At 44.1% G+C, this 25453-nt stretch overlaps 1 protein-coding gene across 1 annotated transcript in view; it reads left to right on the top strand.

Annotated features, from left to right (window-relative positions):
- GPCPD1 (glycerophosphocholine phosphodiesterase 1) overlaps positions 1-25453 on the top strand; it is a 168676-nt gene that overhangs the window by 63000 nt on the left and 80223 nt on the right. The window contains exons 7-8 of the mRNA XM_082251241.1: positions 5356-5479; positions 22171-22414. Coding sequence (XP_082107367.1) covers positions 5356-5479; positions 22171-22414 — 368 coding nt within the window. The remainder of the gene's footprint in view (positions 1-5355; positions 5480-22170; positions 22415-25453) is intronic.

Here is a 25453-nt window from a genome sequence, read left to right as displayed (position 1 = left end):
GTGATTCCTACACTGAAGGCCAGAAAGTCTACTTCCAGGAAGATCCATCATCGTACGTGGAAATCGTACATCTCATGGTGTGAATCGCTGAATGTGCATCCTCGCCTTTTTTCGGTGGCTAGGATTTTGACCTTTCTTCAAAAAGGGGTTTAACAGCGGTTGGCTTTGAGCACTATCAAAGGCCAAGTGTCGGCCTGGCTGTTTTTTTCCAACGCCCTTTAGCTATGCATGCCTTGATTCACACTTTTTTACAAGGGGTTCGCCATATGGCTCTTCCGAGACGATCCCCGCTACCTCCGTGGTATCCTAATTTGGTATTGACTGTTCTTCAAAAACCTCCTTTTGAGAACACTAGGAAGATTTCTGCTTACACTGTCTCAGAAGGTTGCCTATGGTGGCTATTACTTCTGCATGCAGAGTATCTGAATTGGCGGCGCTGTCCTGCTGTTCACCTTATCTGGTGGTCCAAAGAGATAAAGTAGTACTTCGATCAGTCGTTTCTTCCTAAGGTGGTTTCTGATTTTCATCTGAATGAAGACATTGGGCTGCCTTCACTCTGTCCTAAGCCCAAGCATCCCAAGGAAATTTCTTTGCATTCTTTGGATGTGGTTTGGGCAATTGGTTTACCTGGCGGCTACTGAATCTTTCAGGAAATCAGACCCTTTGTCCTCCCCGAAGGACCTTGAAAGGTATTGGCTGCGTCTGCTGCGATCATATCCAGATGGATCAGGCAAATGGTAGTATAGGCTTATTCACTGAAGGGTCAGATTACACCTTTCTCTGTGAAGGCGCATTCTGCTAGAGCGCTGAGTAGTGCCTCTTGGGCTCTTCGGAATCAGGCGTCAGTAATGCAAGTTTGCAAGGCGGCAACTTGGTCATCAGTGCACACGTTCACAAAATTCTACAAGGTAGATGTGTTGGCATCTTCGGATGCCTCTTTTGGCTGCAAGGTTTTGCAGGCTGCTGTCTAAAAGAGAAAAGATTCTCTTTGAGGGTGTATGATGTTTTATGATGTTTCTAGGTAAGATCCAGTTGTTCCTGGTTGAGCTCCATGTTACCTGGTTGGCTAAGTTTAGCCTTTGGGAAATTACGTTCTTTCTTTGTGTTTGTTTTTCCCACCCCCCATGCAAATACTGCTTTGGGACATCCCAATGGTCAAGAAGAATATGGAGCTGTGTCTGTCAATGAACGATAGACAGAACTGGATTTTTTAAGAATCCTGTTCTTTGAAGTTAATTGACAGATGCAGCACCCGCCCCTCTAATTATGAGTGGGATGGGGTTGTTTTTTTCTAAACACTGCTTGCAACAAAACTGAAGGCTATAGCAGAGTGTGCGGGTGTATGTCTGCAGGGACTGCCCCATAGGCGTTGTAAATGTTTTTCCTGCCTAGTGTCCTACTTCTGTAGGGGGCATCATAACCCGATGGTCAAGAAGAATATGGAGCTACGTCTGTCAAGGAACTTCAGAGAAGGTTTTTTTATATACTTAGTCTTACTCCTGTAGGGGGCAATATAACCCCATAGTTCTGAATACTGGAGAGCTGTGTCCATCAATGAACTCAGAAAAATTGTTTTTACGGTAAGTCAAAAATCCTATTTTTTTTTTTTTTTTTCCTTTTTAAAGTGTTTTTCCACGTTTAATGGGATTGCCTGCAAATGTACCTGAATAATTCTCCTTCTCTTGACCTACTCTCCTCCTATTGCCCAGGCCAGGAAACAAATGCCTAAAGGCTTGATAAGTTTTGCCCTTTTTGGGGCTTAATTGCAGAGGCTCTATAAAAAAGGAGTTCTCTTCTAGTGGAGAACAGGAGCTAAAGCGTTCTTTTACCCATCTTATTCACATTTTTGCAACAGGGAGTCGGTGTCTGTGTGCAGATGGCTGCCATTTTGTTGAACTCTTTTTATAGGTGACCCTTTATGAGAAGGCTGAATTGCATTGACCCAGTTATATTTCAAATGTTTTGCATATAACTGCAGTGATACCAGTATTGTGCACAAATCATGAAGGTTACCACTTATAAGTGACATGTATGATGGAAATTGGAAACTATTTTCAACAAGTTCTTGCGGTTTAATAAATGTTATGTCTAATTATCACTGATATTTCAGTTTTGCATTGTAATGGACACATTCATCCACATGCTGGCTTTTAAACTTCTTGGTGACTCTAAATGTAAAAAAAAAAAAAAAAAAATCTGTATCTGAATTCCCTGTTCTTCCTAGTGGTTGTGGTAATACATAGTATAGTGATTGCATAACTCTTCTTAGATTAATGTCCTGTAATATCATAGTAAGAAATACTTGAGGGATTCTGAGTCAAGAGTGGCACTATTGGCATGGCCTCCCAGACAGGGACAGGCATACAGACTACTGTAATGAAATCTTGCCATTGAAATAGACTCCAGTGGATGATTCACCCCACGCTGCACACCTTCCGAAGGCCCCTTTTACACAGGACTGACTACGTTTTGCTCAGCAGGGAATCTGTCCTCTTATCCCCTGCTGATCAGAGCAGGGCTATGGACCGGCGGGTGTAAATGGACTCCGCTGTCCATTTACACCCAACGGCCTTCAGATTTGATCAGCCTAGATGGATGGGGACGGATCCCCTTTTGTTTTTCTTAACCCCTGGCCCTGTAAGGGGTTTCAGATGTCGGGGGCGAGGTTTATGATCATGTGACCACTGTGATTGGCTGTTACAGAGGTCACATGATCAGAAACATCCCGATTTGCAAGTAGCGATGGGGAGCTTTCCGTTGGCCGCCAGTAACTGTGCCAGGAGCGCGCATGGCTCGCACTCTTAGCACAGCTGTGTTTGCAAGCTGGTATTCAAATATGCAGCCGCTCGCGCCAAGGCCCACCCACCGAGGGGCCTCATATTTGCATGCCGTCAGCGCCAAGATGTTAATGGATCGGATTGCATGTAGGCGGTTTTAAACTTGACGCAGGTTCCTATACACCCGCTGGTCCATAGAGGTCTGATCAGGTCCTCCTGAACAATTGACAGGCAGACCTGATCCGACCTTTTGTTTGAATCGGGCCTAAGCATTGGACAGTCAGTCTTTTTTGAGACATTAAAATTAATATTTTTATTTTGTGTAAATATCTGAAACTAGCAGCAGAATTACTATAGCAGTGATGGTGAACCTTGGCACCTCAGATGTTTTGCAACTATATTTCCCATGATGCTCATACACTCTGCAGTATAGTTGAGCATCATGGGAAATGTAGTTACAAAACATCTAAGGTGCCAGGGTTCGCCATCACTGTATAGCCTTACAGGATGGTTCTTTTATGCCGAAACTGTTTTCAGTCGCTAAGAGGAGCAGCTGTTACATACTGCATTGGGTTTTAAATAGGAAGAGTATTCTCCCCCCCAAAAAAAAGTTTCCATAAAAGAGAAAATGAAATGCATATATTGTGTGTGTTCGCCTAAAGCTTCATGTGTATAAAAGTATTATGTTTATGATGGGTTTTTTTTTTATCTCTTTAATAAACAATGCATGTGCTTTCACATGCATGCGGAGAGCCTTGTATTGTGGTATCCCAAATTTCCATGAGACTTCTAGGCATCTTGAGTGTTCATGCCGGTCACCTTTTTGACCAGGAAACCTTAAGTGATCAAGTTGCTGTGGAGTTTTGTGGTAATGTGGTTGTGCACTTGTACACCTTGTTCATGTAATGGGTGATGTGACATTATTTCTACAGATAACTATTGAAGTATCGCCATACGTGTAAGTCAGTCCACCCACAACTGGTGGACTTGCTCTCCAACTGACCGCTGAATGACTTCGACCTTCAACAGCTAAATATCCTTGCCATTGGTTTCCGTTTTTTTCCCTTTGCCTAGAATTGGCCTGAGACCTAAAATTACACCATATTCCGAAAGATCTTGGGGGATTAGTGATTTGGGTTAGATGACAGACTTGTCCAGTTTTATATAGTTTCCACTAAGGCAAGTTTGCCTGGGAAGTGTCTGCATGTGCCTTCTCCTTCATTCTCTAGAACGGGGGATATTGAATTAAAATCCCGATTAGTAAAATTTTATTCCAGCAGAGGTCCAAATTGCATGTTTATGAGATGCCTAAGATCCTTCCCATCACATACCTCCCACATTTCTATCACAATCTCTTTCTTGCATCAGTGTCTCTTGTCCCCCACCTCACGTCAGTTTCCACTTCTCATTCGTTTCTACTGCCCCCCTCACATCACTCCCCCACAGCACTGCCCTTTTTCCACATCATCCCTGCCCACATCACTGCCCCCCCCCCCTTTCACATGACCCCTCTCTACAACACTTGCCCCCCCCTATACATCACATCCCCCCCTCCCACAACCCTTGCCTCCCCTTCACATTACACCACCACCCCCCCCCCCGCAGCACTTGCCTCCCTTCTTATACCACATCTCTGCCCCGCTTAACATCACCCCCTGAACAGCACTGCTCCACTTTACATCTCTGTCCCCCCTTTACATCTCCACTCCCTCCCCCACAGCACTTGGCCCCTCTTCACGTCACTCCTCTTCTTCCCACCAGCACTTGCCCCCCTTCTCCCACTAACATGACACCCCCCCCTCCTTCCACAGTATTGCTCCCCATTACATCTCAATCACATCACCCTCCCCCACAGCACTGCTCCCCTTTCACATCACCCTCCCCCCTACAGCACTTTCCTGCCCACATCACTGCCACCCCTTCACATCACCCCCTCCCTACAGCACTTGCCCCCATTTACATCCTGTCTGCCCCCCCCCCCCCGCAGCAGCACTTGCCCCCATTTACATCCTGTCTGCCCCCCCCCCCGCAGCAGCACTTGCCCCCCTCTTTTATACAACATCTCTGCTCTGCTTAACATCACCCCCCCCCCAACAGCACTGCACTTCCTACAGTACTGCTCCTCTTTACATCTCTTGGCCCCCCTTCATGTCACTCCTCTCACCATCATCACTTGCCCCCCTTCTGAAACTTTGCTCCCCTTTACATCTCCTCACACCCTCCCCCACAGCACTGCCCTGCTTCACATCATCCCTGATTCACAACATCACCATCACTCATCACTGTCACTCCTTCACATCATCCCTGCCCACATCACTCATCACTGTCACTGAAAACTGGTGCGAAGATCTCCTCACAAAATTAAGTAATTAGGGGTGACTGCTCTTCTTCCCTTTTTATTTATTTATTTATTTATTTATTTATTTTCTCTCCTCTGTCAAACACAGAAATCTGAGTTGTGGGTGGACTGACGCTTTGTCACTGAGCAGTTGTACAAGCAATGCATTTTTTTTATCTGATTAATATGAACATGTTTAGGTTGTTTGTTGCAACTGATAACTTTCATCTACTTTGCCAGATGGCGTTGAAACAGTGGATTCCGGATGGCTGACATGTCAGACTGAGCTTAGATTACGTCTGCATTTTTCTGAAAAACAGCCTGTTTCTATAACCAAGAAAAAATTTAAAAAGTCTAGGTTTAGGTATGGTGATGAATCAGTCTATCTTTCTTTTAGAGTATAGATTGCTTGCCATAGACTTCAACTAATGCTGTTTGTACAGGCCAGAGAAGCAGACTGGGGGAAGGTGTAGGAGTGGGTATTATACATGTGGGGTTTTTTTTTCCCCCTATATACCACTAATTTTATTTCTGACCCGGTCTACATGGAGGAAGAGTTTATAAAGCGCCGTTACATCTGAATGGCTGGTCTGCGATACGGGGAGCCGTCCCTGCTGGGAGAACACAGTGAGTATTGCTAATGGCTATGGCCGCTAGCAGTAACTGCATGTAAAAATTCGACATGCTGGTTGTACCCATGTCGATTGGGTACAAGCAGCCTGCCCATAGATGGTTTGAATCTCAGCTGGTCGCTTCTGAACTGGCTTAGATTCTAACCATCTTCAATGGCACGACCAGACATTTTATCGTTAGAAAACAATGGCCTTTTATTAATACAGAGGTTGCACATGCTTTCTTCTAGTATAGGGGAACCCCTCTGAAGCTCCTCTCTGATGCATACAGGTTCTGAATGCTTAGAACAAAGGAATGGACCACCGTTCCTTGACCCTGGCATGTTGGGTTCTGTGTGCAGCTCTTTGATCTTTTCTTTTTTTTTCTTGGGGGGGGGGGGGGGGGGGGGATAGCTTAAACTACTCCTAACCAACCTGCCACTTGCTGAGAACTGTACAAACAGCATTACTAAACCCAAATAATTTGCCAGTTATAACATTTATTTATTTATTTTTACATTGTAGATGAATTTACAACACAAAACGCTGGAGTTCATTAAAGCAAACCCGTTGGGTACATTTTTGTGTTGAAACTAATGATACTGCCATTGCCACTTGAGCTGTCAGTGCACCCGGGGGAAGCCTTTGGCTTAATTTGGAAATAAATAAGTTGTCCACTTCAGGAAATGAAGTTTGACCTACACTTTTAGGCCTCATGCACACTGGATGGACGTTATAAAAACGCGTGAAGTATTAGCTGAAGAATGTTTGTTTTTTTGTTTTTTTAGCAAAACTATTCGTGCCCATTCACACTACTGCGACTTGTCAGGCGACTGGTCAGCCTGACCATGTCGCGGTCCATGCAGTGCTACGGGAACCGTTCTAATAGGAGCGACTCAAGTCGCTCCGACTTAGAAAATAATTCCTGTACTACTTCTGGGCGACGTCGGAGCGACTTGCATTGACATTCATTATTCACAGGTCACCCCGAAGTCGTGCCGCGGTAGTGTGAACCGGCAGTTATCCTACAAAAGCTTTTGGCTCAAAAACGCTGAATAGCCAAGTTTTTAAGCCTTTTTCAGAGTTTGAGTCCTTTTACCCTGAGGCACTTGAAAACTACCCATAAAACATTGAGTACTTTTGAGGCGGTAGCGGTGGGCTTTTTTTTTTTTTTAAGAACCATTTGAAACGCTTCCCATTCGTTTCAAAGGAGACAGGCATTTTTGAGGCACTTTTTTTTAGCGCTCCAAACATGTTGCAAAGATGCTGCTTGCAGAACTTTTTTTCACCACCCCGGTGTGAAAGCATTTATTGATTTTAATGGGAATAGGTTTTCGTGAGCTTTTCAGTCGCTTTTTTTCTTTTTTTTTTTAGTGCTAAAGCTTCTCTGGGCCACATTGAGTGTAGAGAAATTTTCTCGGGCCGCATATAAAATATATACTATAGTTAAGGTATATAAGTAATAAAATGCTGCCACGCCCTTCCCGCGCCCCCCGCACTCCTTTAACACAACTAGAGGATGATCAAATGAAATGGAATCAGTATACAGAGGGTTACTTCTTCTGAGCGATAATAAAGGAACACTCTAACCACCATGACCACTTCAATGATTTGAAGTGGTCATGGTGGTAGGAGTCAGAAACACTGCACATGCTCCCCTCCCACCCCTCCCCTCTAAGGCAGCCTCTGTCTACCGTTAGTTGGAAGCTACTGTGGCCGTGCCCCCGACCTGACTTCCTTCCTCCCCAGCAAAAAACAAAATTGTCAGGTGGCAGTGGGCCGCATTGCCAGAGGTTCCGGGCCGCAGGTTGGACATGCCTGACTTAAAGCATGGGTTTTTACAGCTAAAATATTGCTCCTCCCACTAGTTCTTGTTTTTTTTTTTTTCCAGCCAGAAAATGCCCCTGCCAAAGAACGCTGATAACAGCCTATGTGTGCATAGACACATAGGATAACATGCTGGGCAGTTTTACTGGCTGCAGAAAAAAATGCCTGAAGCCAAAAACAGCAGCTGTAAAAACGTCCAGTGTGCATGAGCTCTTAAAAGTACAGAGCCTCTGTAGTTGGAGAGGTGGGGCTTGGTTCCAAATGTTTGCAGGGCTTGGCACCAAAATGAACCAAAGCCTAGGCCTTCTGTGTAACAGTGCCCATAATCCAAGTGCTCTCCAGTTTCCTTGGTATAGATTAGAGTATTATGGATGATGATCATTGATGTACCTGTTGAGTTCACTTTAAAGACATTTAGTGGGTTACATATGAGTTTAAATCTTTCATTTAATATGTAACAGTTAGTGCTTGCATTTAATCTGAGAGGATTACATTAATTGCATTCCAAAGCAATTAAAAAAAAAAAAAATTACCATACAACACTCAGTGGAAAAATGTTCATGTGTAAACAAACTGGACTGTCCACATTCCATGTAGCGTGGCAGCTAATAAACTCAAATTGGCTAAATAGGTGCCACGTAACAAAAGTCCTTAACATATAACTATCAGATACCAGTGAATCTTCATAAATATTCAAATATGTCGTCAGACATAACTTGGAAACACATCTTCCTGAGGATTTTAAACTCTTAAATGTCCACTAATATATTTACATTATACTATTATTATATCTAATAGCATTATTGACGTTAATAAATATTTTATCCGTCCCGGTTATATTGTTAACCTTTCAAGAGCCCCAAGTAAACATTACCATTTCCCAAGACATGAAACTTGACTTTTTGTGAACATTAGTCTGGATCTTGTCTTCAACGGGGAGCTTTATTCAACAGTTTTGGGGATTGGGGAGGTGAATTGAAACTGAAGTGATATCACTTGGCTGTGCACCCCTGTTCCACCAATCAACTCTTCTAATGTCCCATACCACGCACCTCTGCATCTTGTTTTCTTTTTTGGAGTTAGATGGTTCTGGCTTGGAAAGAGCTGGCTGGTGGAGGACCAGACCCAGAGGTAAACATGCCACAGCTTTAAAATAGAAGATTGGTGGAACTTTAGGCAAAACCTTTTTTTTTTCCATTTTGGATAGAGCAAGGGAGGGTTAAAACCCCTGTCAGATGTTTTTTTTTTTTTTTTTTTGCGTTATCTATGTCCCGTTTTGGGGACACAGACAGCAATAATCCCTCTTCACTCTATCTACAACAAAAAAAAAAAGTTTCTCTCTCGTTCATTGACGGACACAGCGCTCCATAAATCCTAACTAGTGGGTTATAGTGCCTCCTCCAGGGTAGGACTAGGCAGAACAAAAAACACCTGGCTACCCCCATGGGTCGTCCCTAGCTGGTATGTAAACCCCCTCTCTGCTCTAGGTAATCCTTTTTAATCTGTCTAGTCAGGAGTAAGGACCTAGACTCCTTGCTGGGATCTCTGGTCCTAGCAATTTTCTCCTTCCTTGCATCTCTTTTGTTTTTCTCTTGGGAGATCTACAATCAACTGCCAGGCTGGGCAACAGGCTGGATAATCTAGATCCAGTGGTTCCCCCCCCCCCCCAGCCCAGCCAGTGAGCGCATGCAGACCTCAGCTACGCGCTAGGTCGGCCACGACAGCCTCACGGACAGAGGCTGTCCTGCGTGTTAAACGTCTCGCAGGTTCATATATAATCGGGCTTGGATCTGAGTCGCAGCGGTCCCTTGGCCAACAGCTCCCCTACTTCAGTGGTGAGGAGTTCTGTCTGGAGCGTTGCCCACGCCATGGAAGGGCAAGTACAGTCCCCCTTCTCCCCTTTTGGTGGTTTTCTTTGGGGGTGGACGCGGGTAACCTCCAGGGACGGTCGGACCTGCCTGCAGGTTCCCTCCTCCCATCCTTAAATCCCTCAGTGAGCTGGGCTTCCCTCACTCCCATTCCCCCCTGTCTGGACCAAGAGTCTGGGGGAGGTCCCAGGGCAGAGAATGTTGCAGAGATCCCTGGGGTCTTTCCCACTATCCCCACTCTGTAAGGGTCCTGGAATGGTGTGTGTCCCGCGCTGGTAGTCTGGAGGGGTCCCAGTGTAGGTGACCCCTAAAGTGCGTGCCTTGCTGTGTGCAGTGTGGGTATAGTGCAGGGGGGTCCCAGTGCAGAGTCTCCCTTAAACGTGTGTCCTACCTTCAGGGGGGGTCCCCTTGCAGAGGGTTCAGCTTTGCAGAGGGTGTAGGAAAGATCCTGGCAGCATGCTTCAGTGTTTGTAGCTGATGGTGGCCATTTTCCCTTAGTCTGGCTGGTCTCCGGTTGGCAGCCATATTTGTGTAGTTGGATGATGTCACGGGGCCATTTTGCCTTAGTCTGGGAGATGCTGGAAACAACTGAAGCTTCATGGGGATGCTGAAGCTCCTCTTCCTCCTTAGTTTCCTCCTCCTGTGCCCGGGACATATGAACTGGGATAGCGTCCATGATGATGCTGGGTTTGAATTCTTGGCGCTCCTCCGTTAAGGTGAGTCTTTGGGGGTCTCTGTTATCTCTCTGCTGATAGGTAGCCTTGAGCCTGAGTGAAGGGTATAAAAGGATTGGTATCGGTGCTACCTGTGATAAATGTGTGTTGCACTAGATCCTATAGGTGTGTGTTTAATTATGAACACAAGAATATTAAATAAATAGATATAAATAAATTCATAAGTGATAATAAAGTGCAGGTGCAAATAACAGGATCTATGTTTGGGCTGGAGTGTATATGCCCATAAAGTGCTCTGTGCTAGAAATAAATGTTAAACACTATGCAATAAACAAGGTGCAAATAAGTTTATTCAAAAGGTGCAATGCCAGTGTGGGTTATAAATATCAAGGTAAAAATGTGCTATCCACAAAAGTATAAAACGAATAAAGGAAAAACCTTTTAATACTAAAGTGCTGGGAGCAGTGCCCATGCAAAAGGAAGGGTAGTGAGATAACTGAGGCTAGTGAAATTGGGTGCCAAGTAGAAAACTCTGGGGTTCAGTCTGTTTGTAGTGGGCAAACCTCAGGAGGATCCTTCAGGATGCAGGTCCAAAGCATCCACGCCGCTCCAGTAGACATCCTATGATGAAACGCGTAGGGCGGACTTTCATACGTCAACGTCGCTTCCGGTTTTGCAGTCTCTAGCCGCGGAACGCAGAAGTATCCCGGCTTTTGCATTGTGTACTGAAACTGATCAGCCTGAATTGTGAGTCTGCTTTACTTGCCTCTATTTTGTATTTGAATACTGCACCATGGGGTTTTCTCTGTTTTGAGCACCCAGATTGGTCCTGCATCCTGAAGGATCCTCCTGAGGTTTGCCCACTACAAACAGACTGAACCCCGGAGTTTTCTACTTGCTGTTTGCTTGGAGATTATCCCTGCCTGCATTCAACACCCTATACTGAGGGGTGAAAAGGGTGAGTGCGATACCTACTGGATCTCACAGGTATAGGCACCTAATTTCACTAGCCTCAGTTATCTCACTACCCTTCCTTTTGCACGGGCACTGCTCCCAGCACTTTAGTATTAAAAGGTTTTTCCTTTATTCATTTTATACTTTTGTGGATATCACATTTTTACCTTGATATTTATAACCCGCACTGGCATTGCACCTTTTGAATAAACTTATTTGCACCTTGTTTATTGCATAGTGTTTAACATTTTATTTCTAGCACAGAGCACTTTATGGGCTTATATACTCCAGCCCAAACCTAGATCCTGTTATTTGGCACCTGCACTTTATTATCACTTGTGAATTTATTAATATCTCTATTTATTTAATATTCTTGTGTTCATAATTAAACACACACCTATAGGATCTAGTGCAACACACATTTACCACAGGTAACGCCGATACCAATCCTTTTATACCCTTCACTCACACTTGACCCCTACATTTAGGGGTTGGTTGGTGGTAGCTTTACACCTGTACATACAATTTTACATATTCCATAGCGCTGGTCAATCCCACCTTTTTCCATTCCAGCCTTGAGCCTGAGCCTTGAGGGGATCCTTTAGTGGTGCCAAAAGTTTTGTTTTTGTACTGCAAGGTCTTTCTTTCCTTTTTATGGAGCCTCAGGGTCACATCTCCCCCACTGACCCCCCTCATGGAGGTGGCAGGTCACTCGGAATAACCAGCTTCCCATGGTTGTAATGACGGCGGTCCTGCAGTCCCGGGTGGAAGTGGCGTGATTCTGAGCATGATGCCACCGTGGACGCAGCCCGTCCAGGGGGATTTATTATCACACCCCCTGATCCATCTGATAGTAAGGATGATTCCTCCATGGTCGCAGCAGCCAATGAAAAAGCGCTGGTAGACACACTTCTCACTGCAGTGCGTGAGATTTAAAAAATGGAGGATGTGGCTGATGTAGACACGAACGTAGCTGTGTCATTTGGTATGCACAAATTGCATCATACTCCAAAGGTGTTTCCTTATGTGCCTTATTTTGACAGGTTTTCCTGTAAGGAATGGAAATAACCAAAATTACCCTTTGTGGTTCCCCAAATGTTTTGCTCTACGAGTCCCTTTTAAAAAAGTGGGCTAGTCCACCAGTGGTGGTCCCTTCTGTTTCTGGGTTGAATAAAGTGTATATTCAAGTAAAAACAAAACCTCCTGCGCTCAAGTGCTGTCTGATGGAGTAGAAAGAGGTGCACTACAAACTCGGATGTAAAGAGAGCTGTTTGGTCTTGCTGCCCCCTTCAGGATCAAGGGTATCCAGAACCACTGGTAGAAAAGACAAAAAAGAAAAAGAGGGGCGCATCGACCTAGTGCATTACCATAAAAACATTCATTAAAATATTAAAAAGTGTACAAAGTACTCACAAGACTGGTGTGATGCATCACACATCAAGAATAGCATATACAGTCTCCAAGGTAGCCAGGTCCCAATTGTGACGAATGAGCATGCAAATAGTCGCATGGGGCTGCTGTGGCTAGGTTGACGCATTTCAGGGGCGAACCCCCTTCCTCAGAGCCAGAAAAAGTGCTCTTTTTCTGGCTCTGAGGAAGGGGGTTCGCCCCTGAAACGCGTCAGCCTAGCCACAGCAGCCCCATGCGACTATTTGCATGCTCATTCGTCACAATTGGGACCTGGCTACCTTGGAGACTGTATATGCTATTCTTGATGTGTGATGTATCACACCAGTCTTGTGAGTACTTTGTACACTTTTTAATATTTTAATGAATGTTTTTATGGTAATGCACTAGGTCGGTGCGCCCCTCTTTTTCTTTTTTGTTTTTTTTTTCTTTTTTGTCTTTTCTATCTGGGTTGAATAAAGCAGCCATGATCCCAGTAGTGGAATCCCCGTCCTTTAAGGACCCGGCTGACGAGAGCAGAGGCTGTAGCATGCAGCATGTTTACTGACTGGTTCGGCATTGCGGCCAGTCTTTACCTCAGCCTTGGTGTCTCAGACCCTAACTGAATGGGCCAAGCTTTTGCGCCAGGGCCTGGGGGGTGAGCAGGTCCCCGCTGCTTATGTTGATTTAGTGGACCAGTTGCTCCATGGGTTGCAGTTCATTTGTGATGCAGCTTTGGATACAGCTCCTGTGCTGTTCAAATTTCTGTTTCAGAGGTGGTGATTAGGCGCGTTCTGTGGTGTAAGAATTGGTCCGCAGACCAAACCTCTGAGAGAGAGATCTCATTGATCTTCTCTTTCAAGGTGATCGCTTGTTTGGGGCTACCCTGGATGACCTCATTAAGGGTGTCATGGGGGGGGGAAGAGTACCTTCCTGCCACAATCAAGGAAAGGGAAGGAGCCTCGCCGCAGACGGGGGGGCCCTCCTTCTCAGCCAATAGAAAATTATTTTGTGGTTCTGGGACATAGAATAAGGGAAATAGATATTTTAAATGTTTCCCGGGAGGTTCCAAGCAACCTTGGTCTGGTAAGCCTAGAGCTAGCTTCCCCGGACCAGCAGACAAGACTCCTTCAGCATTAAGGTGTGCCCTCACCCATTATTGGGGTGGGGGGGATATCTTTGTTGGTTTCCGACCCCATGGACTTCTTTGGTGAAGGTCAAGGAAATCCTCAATGTTTACTTTGTCCCCCTTTCTGGGTACCCCCAAAGCTTGTCATTTTCAGGTTTTTTAGGTCCTGAGTCTCCTTGTGCAGATTTAATTCCTGCAAAGGTTCAGGTGATGTCTGAACTACCTAAAGTCCCCCCTATCCCTGTCCAGGGAATTGATTTACCTAGGTCTGATTCTAATTCTGACCAGGGTGGTCCTTCCTCTGGACAAACTTCAGGAACCACAGGCCGTGATTTACCAGCTGCTGTCACACAGGTAATTCTCTCTCCCAATTTCCAATACAGGTTCTGAGTCTGGTGGTATCAACCATCAAGAAAGGAGAGAGCGGCGCCAGCTTAGTATAGTACAAGTTTATTTAACACTGTTAAAATTGGTGACTCACTGTCCGAGGTTGGGTGAGACCGCTACACAAAGACTGTTAGGGTCATCCATCTTCCTCTTCCAGGATAGTGGTCATAGGAGAAGGTGGTGAGGTTCCAGAGGTATAGCCGAGCCGCTGTGGGGCTGCTAGTTGTCACTGGCCGCTGCGGAGCATGCACAACAGGGCTCCGGCTGCCGACTTCTGATCCCTGATAACATCACTTCCTGGCAGGAGAAAAATAGGGGTTGCACGCGTTCGGAGCATCCGTGCTCCTTCGTCAGGCGATGGGAGTGTCTCAGGTGGGGCAGGGAATTTATACCCTGTTGCCGGACTAATTGCAAAGACATCTGTCTGTGGGGGGGCGGAGCGAAAAGACTCTAAGAAAGTCATCTCAGTAAAAACACAATTGGGGATACATGTCTCTAGGAAATCCATAAAAATACATAAAAATACATGATGGTATTACATAAAAGAGGACTTATAAGAATAAATCCCATAAAAACAATACTGACATGGCAATGGGGAAAATAGATCGGTAATGTGTGTATACATCTACATGAAAAAACGGTATTGGAGGGAAAAAATAAAAATAGAAATAAATGTAAAGAAAAAAAAATAAATAAACCTAAAAATAAAAAAATATATATAAATAAAAATAAAACTAAATGTAAATAAAAATAAACATGAAAATAAAAGTAAAAATAAAGATAAAAATGAGAATAGAATATATATATATATATATATATATATATATATATGAAAAAAAAATATATATGTCACTGATAGGGAATGATGTGTGAATGTATGAGGTGTCACAAGTATATGTGCAATATTTTAGAGTGTGATATTGATTTCTAATCCCTCGTTTAGGCCTCCTGGCGCTAGAGTGTCCAGGGTATAAATCCAGTAGTTTTCTCTGGTACACAGTCGCTTGAACCGTTCAGCAGGGGGAAAGTGTGCAGGGATGGCTTCCAATACCCACACTTTGAGTCCATCTGAGCTCTTGGGATGATACTCAGTAAAGTGTCGGGGGACGCTATGTTTATCGGAACCTGTTTCAACAAGGTTCCGATGCTCTCCAAAGCGTTTGCGTAAGGTCCGTATAGTACGGCCTGCATAAAGTAGGTTGCAGGGGCACACGAGGCAATAGATGACATATTCCGTCGAACAAGTGTAGAAGTCAGTGAAGTGATGGGTTTTTCCATTGTTTGTGAATTCCTTTAGACCGTGTCTCACATGTTTGCATGTTAAGCACTTGGTCTTACAACATTTGTACATTCCCTTGATTTGGAGAAAGGAGGTGAGTGATGAGTTAGTTTTTGGTCTAATGGAGCGGACCTGGCTTGGTGCTATTAGAGTTTTGAGGTTTTTTGCGCGCCTGTATGAAAAACGGGGGCGCTCGGTGAGGTCTGCACGTAGGTAAGTGTCTTCCTTTAGGATTGCCCAATGTTTATGGAAAATGCGTTCCATGTGCTTGAATTTACTGTGAAACTGGGTAGTGAATCGTGCGGAGGTGGGATGATTGTTTATTTTCCTTGTACTAACACCTATGGAAAAATCGGCTTTAAAGGAACTCATGAAAAACCCAAATATCATCATAAAATCAGCGGATAAAGGTGGTAGCCTGGTCGTTCAAAATAAAGCTGACTACATTAAAGAATCCATCAGGCTTCTGTCCGATAGCTCCACCTACTTAAAACTCACCAGTGACCCCTTGCCCGAATTCAAAGTGGAAGCTCATTCCCTCATTGAAAAAGCGGCAAAGGACAATGTCATCACCTCCACAGAAGTGTCATTTCTCAAACATGACTTTTACCGTAGGCCATATTTTTATCATCTCCCCAAGATCCATAAAGATCCCCTTCATCCCCCGGGCAGACCCATCATTGCAGCCATGGAGAGTGTCTCCAGTTATTTTTCCATCTATTTTGACCATTTCCTTCAACCGATAGTCCAACAACTTCCGTCATATGTTAAGGATGGCATCAATCTACTGGACCTATTATCCTCTTACCCATGGCAACCATCATATCTCTGGCTATCTTTGGACATAGTCTCTCTCTATACATCTATACCACATCACATTGGACTTCAGGCCGTACGTTTCTTCTTGAATGATGAATCTGCACTCAATCCCCGGCAAACACACTTTCTCCTGGATCTCATAGAATATTGTCTCACCCACAATTACTTCGAGTTTAATGGCGAGTTCTACACCCAAATCAAAGGCACGGCCATGGGGGCCAATTTTGCCCCCAATTACGCCAACTTAACTATGGGCTACTGGGAGCAGCAATACATTTGGCACAACAATCCCTTTGCTTCTCATCTCATCTTCTTCGGTCAATATAGTTATCATCTGGGATGGCCCTGCCTCCCTCATACCACCATTTCTCGAACATTGCAATAACAACCAGATGGGGCTTTCCTTCACATCAGTCTCAGATGCCGAAAAACTTACTTTCTTGGACCTCGAGTTATACCATCATGATAATACAATCAGTGTTCAGAATTACGTCAAACCCACCGCTGGAAATTCATACCTGCACTACAATAGCTGTCACCACCCCAGATGGATTCAGAATATACCAAAGAGCCAATATTGCCGCCTTAAACACAATTGCACTCAGTCCCAAACATATCTTCACCATGGAACACTACTCAAACAGAAATTTCTTGATAAGGGCTATCCTGAAGAACTCATAACAAAAGCCTATGACCACTACCTGCATGAAGATCTAAAGAAAAGTAGAGCGGAGTATACAAGGAAAATAAACAATCATCCCACCTCCGCACGATTCACTACCCAGTTTCACAGTAAATTCAAGCACATGGAACGCATTTTCCATAAACATTGGGCAATCCTAAAGGAAGACACTTACCTACGTGCAGACCTCACCGAGCGCCCCCGTTTTTCATACAGGCGCGCAAAAAACCTCAAAACTCTAATAGCACCAAGCCAGGTCCGCTCCATTAGACCAAAAACTAACTCATCACTCACCTCCTTTCTCCAAATCAAGGGAATGTACAAATGTAAGACCAGGTGCTTAACATGCAAACATGTGAGACACGGTCTAAAGGAATTCACAAACAATGGAAAAACCCATCACCTCACTGACTTCTACACTTGTTCGACGGAATATGTCATCTATTGCCTCGTGTGCCCCTGCAACCTACTTTATGTAGGCCGTACTATACGGACCTTACGCAAACGCTTTGGAGAGCATCGGAACCTTGTTGAAACAGGTTCCGATAAACAGCGTCCCCCGACACTTTACTGAGTATCATCCCAAGAGCTCCGATGGACTCAAAGTGTGGGTATTGGAAGCCATCCCTGCACACTTTCCCCCTGCTGAACGGTTCAAGCGACTGTGTACCAGAGAAAACTACTGGATTTATACCCTGGACACTCTAGCGCCAGGAGGCCTAAACGAGGGATTAGAAATCAATATCACACTCTAAAATATTGCACATAATACTTGTGACACCTCATACATTCACACATCATTCCCTATCAGTGACATATATATTTTTTTTTTCATCTATATATATATATATATATATATATATATATATATATATATATATATATATATATATATATATATATTGTGTGTATGTATATGTGTGTGTGTGTATTCTATTCTCATTTTTATTTTCATTTTTATTTTTATCTTTATTTTTACTTTTATTTACATTTAGTTTTATTTTTATTTATTTATATATATATGTATATATATATATATATATATATATATATATATATATATATTTTTTTTTTTATGTTTGTTTATTTTTTATTTTTTTCTTTACATTTATTTCTAGTTTTATTTTTTCCCTCCAATACCGTTTTTTCATGTAGATGTATACACACATTACCGATCTATTTTCCCCATGGCCATGTCAGTATTGTTTTTATGGGATTTATTCTTATAAGTCCTCTTTTATGTAATACCATCATGTATTTTTATGTATTTTTATGTACTTTTATGGATTTCCTAGAGACATGTATCCCCAATTGTGTTTTTACTGAGATGACTTTCTTAGAGTCTTTTGGCTCCGCCCCCCCCCACAGACAGATGTCTTTGCAATTAGTCCGGCAACAGGGTATAAATTCCCTGCCCCACCTGAGACACTCCCATCGCCTGACGAAGGAGCACGGATGCTCCGAACGCGTGCAACCCCTATTTTTCTCCTGCCAGGAAGTGATGTCATCAGGGATCAGAAGTCGGCAGCCGGAGCCCTGTTGTGCATGCTCCGCCGCGGCCAGTGACAACTAGCAGCCCCACAGCGGCTCGGCTATACCTCTGGAACCTCACCACCTTCTCCTATGACCACTATCCTGGAAGAGGAAGATGTATGACCCTAACAGTCTTTGTGTACCGGTCTCACCCAACCTCGGACAGTGAGTCACCAATTTTAACAGTGTTAAATAAACTTGTACTATACTAAGCTGGCGCCGCTCTCTCCTTTCTTGCATCTCTCAGGGCTTCTCCACGCTTCAGCCGGCTGCCGCGGACTATAGCTTCCCTACAGTACCAAACTTCCCCCCCCCCCCCCACGCAGCCCCATAACCCCCCCTCCCATCCACCCACATTCCTCGTACCATCTTGGGATTTTAGAAGAGCGCCATGACACCCCCCACTTTGGTATCAACCTTCAAGACAGTTCTGTTTTCACAATCCTTCATGCAGGTTTCGGCTCCAGAGGAGGATACCAAGGTTCATGGCGAGATCACGGGTCCCTCTGGCAGACGCCAAAGGCGTCCAAGGGCCACGGTTAGGCCAGTATCGTCCTCCGCTCAGGCTTCTTCCGCAATTCCTGCGAGCAATCAAGGGCGAGGATCTTCCAATCAGTCTGGTGGCCATAAACGTACTGAAAGCCAGGTACTGAGGGATAGAGTTCTGTCTGGATCAGTGATCCCTACTATGGTGAAGGCGAGGAAGTCGTTTAGGTCTGATTCTACTTCTGACAAGGTTGGTCTTTCCTCTGCACAAACTTCAGGGACCACAGGCCATGATTCACCGGCTGCTGTAACGCAGATAGTTCTCTCTCCCATTTTGCATACAGGTTCTGACTTTGGTGGTATGCACCTTCAAGACAGTTCTGTTTGCACAGTCTTATATGCAGCTCCTTTAGCAGGTTCGGCTCCACAGGAGGATACCGAGGTTCGTGACGAGGTCACGGGGTCTTCTGACAGACGCCGCAGGCATCCAAGGGCCACAGTAAGGCCAGTATCATCCTCGGCTAAGGCTTCTTCCGCAGTTCCTGTGAGGAATCAAGAGCGAGGATCTTCCAATCATCCTGGTGGCTGTAAACGTCCCTTGGGGGCTTCCTCTTAGAGAAGACCAGTTGTCCCAAGGGCTGATCCACCATCCTGCTTTACAGTCGCTGGTTTTAATGGCTTAGCTGTTGAAAGCCAGATACTGAGGGATAGAGGTCTGTCTGGATCAGCGATCCCTACTATGGTGAAGGCAAGGAAGGCGTCTTCCAGCAAGATGCACCAAAAAATGTACGCTTTCCACATACAATGGTATGAGTCAATTGGCGCTCATCCTTGATCCTTTTCCTTGGCTCGGGCCTTAACCTTTCTTCAACGGGAAACCTCCATTTGAGAATATTCGGGAGATTCCCTTGCCTGCGTTATCCCAGAAAGTGACATTCTTGGTGGCTACCTCGGGCCGCAGGGTATCCGTATTGGTGGCATTATCCTGCTGCGGTCCCTATTTAGTGGTCCATAGGGATAAAGTGGTTCTTCGTCCCTGTCCATCATTCCTGCCCAAAGTTGTCTCTGACTTCCATTTGAATGAGAACATTGTGTTGCCTTCCTTGTGTCCCAAGCCGGCTCATCCCAAGGAATTTGCTTTGCATACCTTGGATGTGGTTTATGCGATTCGGGTGTATTTGGCAGCTACTGAGACTTTTCATCGGATCGGACAGACAGTACTCAGGCCTATTCCATTAAAGGTTAGGTTCCACCTTACCCTGTCAAGGCGCAATCTACTTGAGTGCTTCTTGGCCCTTCCGTTATCAGGTTTCAATATCGCAAGTTTGTAAGTCGGCCACTTGGTGGTCCGTGCATACCTTCCAAACTTCTATAGAGTAGATACTTTGGCATCTGCGGATGTTTTTTTTGGCCGCAAAGTCTTGCAGGCTGCTGTTTAAAAGGGGCTGTTCCCTCTTGAGGGTTTTTTTTTTTTCTTTAAACCTTTATTTTTCAGATGAGGCTCCTGTAACCCAATTAAGGCTCCTGTGTCCTGGTTAAGGACTCTTGTGTTTGGTCTTGGGTTTCCCCCCCCCCCCCCCTCATTTTTCTTTTGGCACTGCATTTGGACGTCCTAGTGGTTATGATTTATGGAGCGCTGTGTCTGCCAATGACCAAAAGAGAAAATGGGATTTTTGTACTTCCCGTAAAATCCATTTCTCTGAGTTCATGGACGGACACAGCAATCACCCCTCTATGGAGTTCTGATACTTCTAATACTGCTTGCTACTAAACTGATTACCTAGAGCAGAGAGGGGGGTTATATACCAGCTGGGGACGGCCCATGGACGTAGCCAGGTGTTTTTTGTTCTGCCTATTCCTACTCCTGGAGGAGGCAATATGACCCACTAGTTATGATTTATGGAGCGCTTTGTTCGTCAAAATAAACTCAGAGAAATGGATTTACGGTAAGTACAAAAATCCCATTTTTGCATTTAGTAATTTTAAGTAATTTGAGATCACTGAATCTTTGTAGGTATCAGACACATATGGGTTGATTTACTAAAACTAAAGAGTGAAAAATATGGTGCAGGTGTGCATGATAGTCAATCCACTTCAACTAACTGTGATTGTAAAGTCTCTCGTTTATTTATTTTTTTTAAATAAACATATTACACAGAGCACATGCACCGAGCAGTCCCGATTCTTGTATTCTTGGGTCCCTCTTCTGTGCTCCTAGGCTCTTCCTCTTGTCGAGTGCCTCCACAGCAAGCAGCTTGCTGTTGGGGCACCAAAACCAAGTCACAGCTTAGTGTGTCAATTCAGACACGGAGCTGCGACCCGGCCCTGCCCCTCTCTCTCTCCTGATTGGCTGACTGACTTTGACAGCAGAGGGAGCCAATCGTGCCACACTCTCAGGCAATGAGCCAATGAGGGGGAGTCCTGGGCAGCTGAGACACTCCTGCAACATTGCTGGATAAAGATTGGCTCAGGTAAGTATTGGGGGCTGCTGTACAAAGGTTTTTTTATCCTAGAATGCATTAAGATTAAAAAAAAAAAAAAAAAAAACTTCTGCCTTTACGATCCTTTTTTGCACTCTCCAGTTTTAGTAAATCAACCCCATAGGGTATACAAATCTTGTGAATATGTGATTTCCTGCAAATCGACTTCTTCATAAGAATCTGCAACTGGTGCACATGGAAGTTAGCAGGTCTAAATAATAAATTAACCAGCCCTTCTCTGTAAGTGACTGTAACTGTTTGACTTCACCTTCTTTTCATACAAACCAATAAAGTGACAAACCATTCATCTTGCTATCCCATCTAACATTACCTGTGTATAGAAGCTCCCGTGCATAGAAGCTCCCGTGTATAGAAGCTGGTGTATGATTTACATCAGTCCTTCTCTTATCCCACAGCACTCTGGCAATTCTTAGATAGCAGCTGTGAATACTCAGCGCGGACACTATATATTTATATATATATATATATATATATATATATATATATATATATATATATGTGTATAGTAAAGGATTTTATATTGAGTTTTCACAGCTGCTATCTAGGGATTGCTAGAGAGCTGTGACATAAAAAAAGGGGGTCGTTTATGGCCCTATAATGGCAGCTATGCTCAGGTACTGTTAGATGTTTATAGCAAGAAAAATCACATGATTCACTTTAAATGAAGTTCCCCTTGAAGTAAACCCTTACAGGGTCAGTGCTATACATCACATCCTTTGTTTCTTACATTTCGGTCCCTGTTATGCTGATGAAGGCAAATTTGAGTTTACTGTTATGGTTTTCTAGCAAGAAATATATATAATATAACTGCTTGATTTTCTAGGTCTAATAAAGAGTAGAAGGTATTTTCTGTTGCTGCCATAAATAGTTTACATATACTGTATGTCTGTACTGATGTCCCGCTGCTTTGTACAATTAGGGTGAAGCTGTCACTGGGCGGCTTTGAAGAAGAGGGCGATGATGAAGATCAGGATAAGCCCTCCCCTATTTTTCTTCCAAAGATGACTAGCACATTAGAGATCTCTTTAATAAGTAACACAGAATACAAATCTCGGCATTCCCAGCCAGAATGTGGTTATGGTATCCAGCATGACAGATGGACGGAGTTCAGTATACACACCATGGAGCCAGACAACTTGGAGTTACTGTTTGACTTTTTTGAAGTGAGTGTTTCATAAATTGTATCTTTATACAGAAGCAACCACATTTAGTGGCTATTCATGATGAAGTGTCTTTTATTGCAATTTAATATTATTTAAAGAGCTCCTAGATAAAAATTCAAGTGCGGTAGATGGCTTGGGTATAGGAAAACTTCTTTTCTTCTTGTCTGATAGTTATCCTTGAGTTGCAAATGATAACAAAAACCCACACAATGGGAGTTAGGGTCCCCAGCTAGGTCAACCAACCACTCTGCCTGCTGTCAGTGCCTTGAGCGACTGGTCTCCTAAAGCCTTGGTTCACACTGCTGCAACTTACTTGTGACACATGAAGTTACATGACAAGTGGAAAAACATCTGCTGTTCCAATCAATGTGACTCAAGTTGCAGTCACTTTTTAAAAGGTTCCTGCACTACTTTCATGTGACTTTGATACTACTTTGTGTCCCATACACATTCCTGATAGTAGCTGTGGAAATTGCATGACAATGGAGTCGAAAGCAGTGTAAACTGAGGCTAATGCCCACTTATCAGTCAGGATCAAGCCTTTACTCAGTGGAAAGCGTGAGTTGTGGTGCCGAGGGGAATTAGAGCTGATGGTAGGGGAGAGGACGGAAATTGATGGTTACATAGTTACAGGTTGAAAGTCCATCTAGTTCAACCAATAGAAAAAAAAATTAATAGAACAAATCTAAAAAGAAAATGTTTTATATACAGAAGCCTATACCCACAGTTGATCCAGAGGAAGGCAAAAAAAAAAAGGGTAAGGCTCGGTTCACACTACTGCGGCCTGAAAGTTGTGCTACTTTGTCAGAGGCCTTCCTGGCGATTTGCTGGTGACTTGAGTACTAATTTGATGTGATTTTGAAGTGACTTTGTCTTGTGCAGGAAGATGCCATGCACTGCCTTGGTAATCCTCCTGTAATATCTGATCCAAATCACATCAATATAGAGGAGGATCTGACTTGGAGGCGATTTCCTTTATTTTATGGCCACAAGTCTGATAGAAGTCCCCTTGAAGTAGTACAGGAACTTTTTCTAAAATGGGAGCGACTTCAGTAGTGCCAATTTAAAGTACAACTGAAGACAAAACGTTTGTTTTGGATTGAATAGAAATGGATTGGAACCCCTGTCAGTTTTTATTGCTGTCTGAACCCCTATTAAGGAGATTCACCCTCTCTATTTGTCCTGTTTACCATTATTGTTGAAAGTAAAAGAAAATCCTAAATTTTGGGTTGTCCCCAAAAAGTAAAGAGGGGAAATCTTGCAATGGGGACACTTGTTCTGGTGACCTTGGGGTACTCAAAGAATTTCCTTCATTTGTAGGGATTTCCTCTTGCTTCCTATTTGGCTATGGGACAGGAAGTGAAGGGCAATTTCCGCAAGGGGACACAGATGGAGAAAAAGATTGAACGGGTTATAACCTTCCCTTGCTCTATCCAAAATGGAGGGGGAAGTTTTGCCTAAAGTTCTACTTTTAAGACAGCTCTCATTGAATAACATGGGATTTCACATGTCATGCGACTTGGGGTCCCAAGTCAGATCCCAAATTGCGGCAGTGTGAACTGAGCCTTATGCATGATTCTATTTACTTCATTGTGGGAAAAATGTATTCCTTCCTGATCCCCCAGAAGACAGTTGGATATTCCTCGGAACAACAGTCTCTGGTGTTATTGCCTATAAATGTAAATATCCTGTTTAAATTTTGTGTATTTAAAGGCTAAATTCACCTTTTTGGAGCATGTGACACATTACCCCTGTATTTAGGGTGTAATGTGTAACCTGCTCCAGCACCAGTCCATGCACTCCCTGTGAGAGTGGGTGGGAGTTCCTCTTCCTGCACCTACCTTCCAGATTTGCAAAACAGCCCTCTGCCCGCACAGCTGCGTTATTCATGCACAGGCATCTTTGAATAAGAAAACTAGATGTCCCATCTGCCACTGAGGCAGATGGCTTGTAGCTCTCAATGGACTGCAAGGGCTCTGATGAGCTCCCTCATAGTCCACTGACATGTACTCCAGCCTTCTACCAGAAAGCCTATATAGTGGTACTGGCAAGAAAATGAAAGGACGTGTTTGCAGGAGCCCAACATTGCACCCGCGATTCACTGATTGTGAATGCAATGCTCTGCAGGCTCTGTGCAAGAAATATTAAATGCACTTTTTTTTTTTTTTTGGCCTGCAAAAATATGTGCATTTTATTTCTTGCAGAAATGTGAACTTGTCCTGGAAGTTGAGTGGGCATTGGGAATTTATGGTGAATTTGGTATTGGGAGCTTATAGGGGAGGGGTTTAGAGGATTAGAACTGAGTGTGTGTGTGTTTTCATTGAGCAATAGCGCAGCATAGAAGACTGGACCAAGCCATCCCAGATGAGAACAGATTATTGGTAGTGGCTACAGCAGCCGCTTGGCGATAATCGTAAGAGAATCCCGCAGGCTGGTTGTACCCAAGTTGATAGATTGATTGGTCAACTTGGTACATTCAGCCTGCCCGTTACCGGTTTGAATCTCGGCCAGTTCCTTCCTGCTTAACTGGCCAAGATTCGAACTGTGTATGGCCAGCTTAAAAGGTTACGGTGACTCAAGGTCCCAATAAGGTCATTTCCAAGTCTGGAGGCAGAAAGTGGTCCAACCATGGCTGCGAGACTTACTGGTATTTATGGATTCTATCCTGCAGGGTTGCCTCAATCTTGGCATGGACCATCGCCTACATGATCCTGTGTTTTGGTCTCTAAGATACAAATGCTTGAGGTTTTCACAGACCTAGCTATAGTTTGCTTGACAGCCGTGATGACGTATAACAGTTGGAATTGGTTTCTAGTTGGGCTTGGTACGTTATACTTTGAAAGCGCAAGCTGAGGGTTTGTTAGGAGGGTGGTGTCAAATAAGCAGCTATTGGTGCAAAGATCCTACTAACAGACAGGTCCACCAGATGTGTGTGTGCCAGAATTCTTACAATTGTGAAAACGTGGGTTTGTAACTTCAGATTTCACCAATCTCGCAGGGACAAGGTACCATCTAGACAACACCTTTTTATATTGTTTC

The sequence above is a fragment of the Pelophylax lessonae genome (genome assembly GCF_965119305.1).
Source record: "Pelophylax lessonae genome assembly, chromosome: 3".
Classification (NCBI taxonomy): Eukaryota; Metazoa; Chordata; class Amphibia; order Anura; family Ranidae; genus Pelophylax; species Pelophylax lessonae.
Note: the sequence above shows the minus strand (reverse complement) of the source record. Positions and strands in the feature narration are given on the sequence as shown.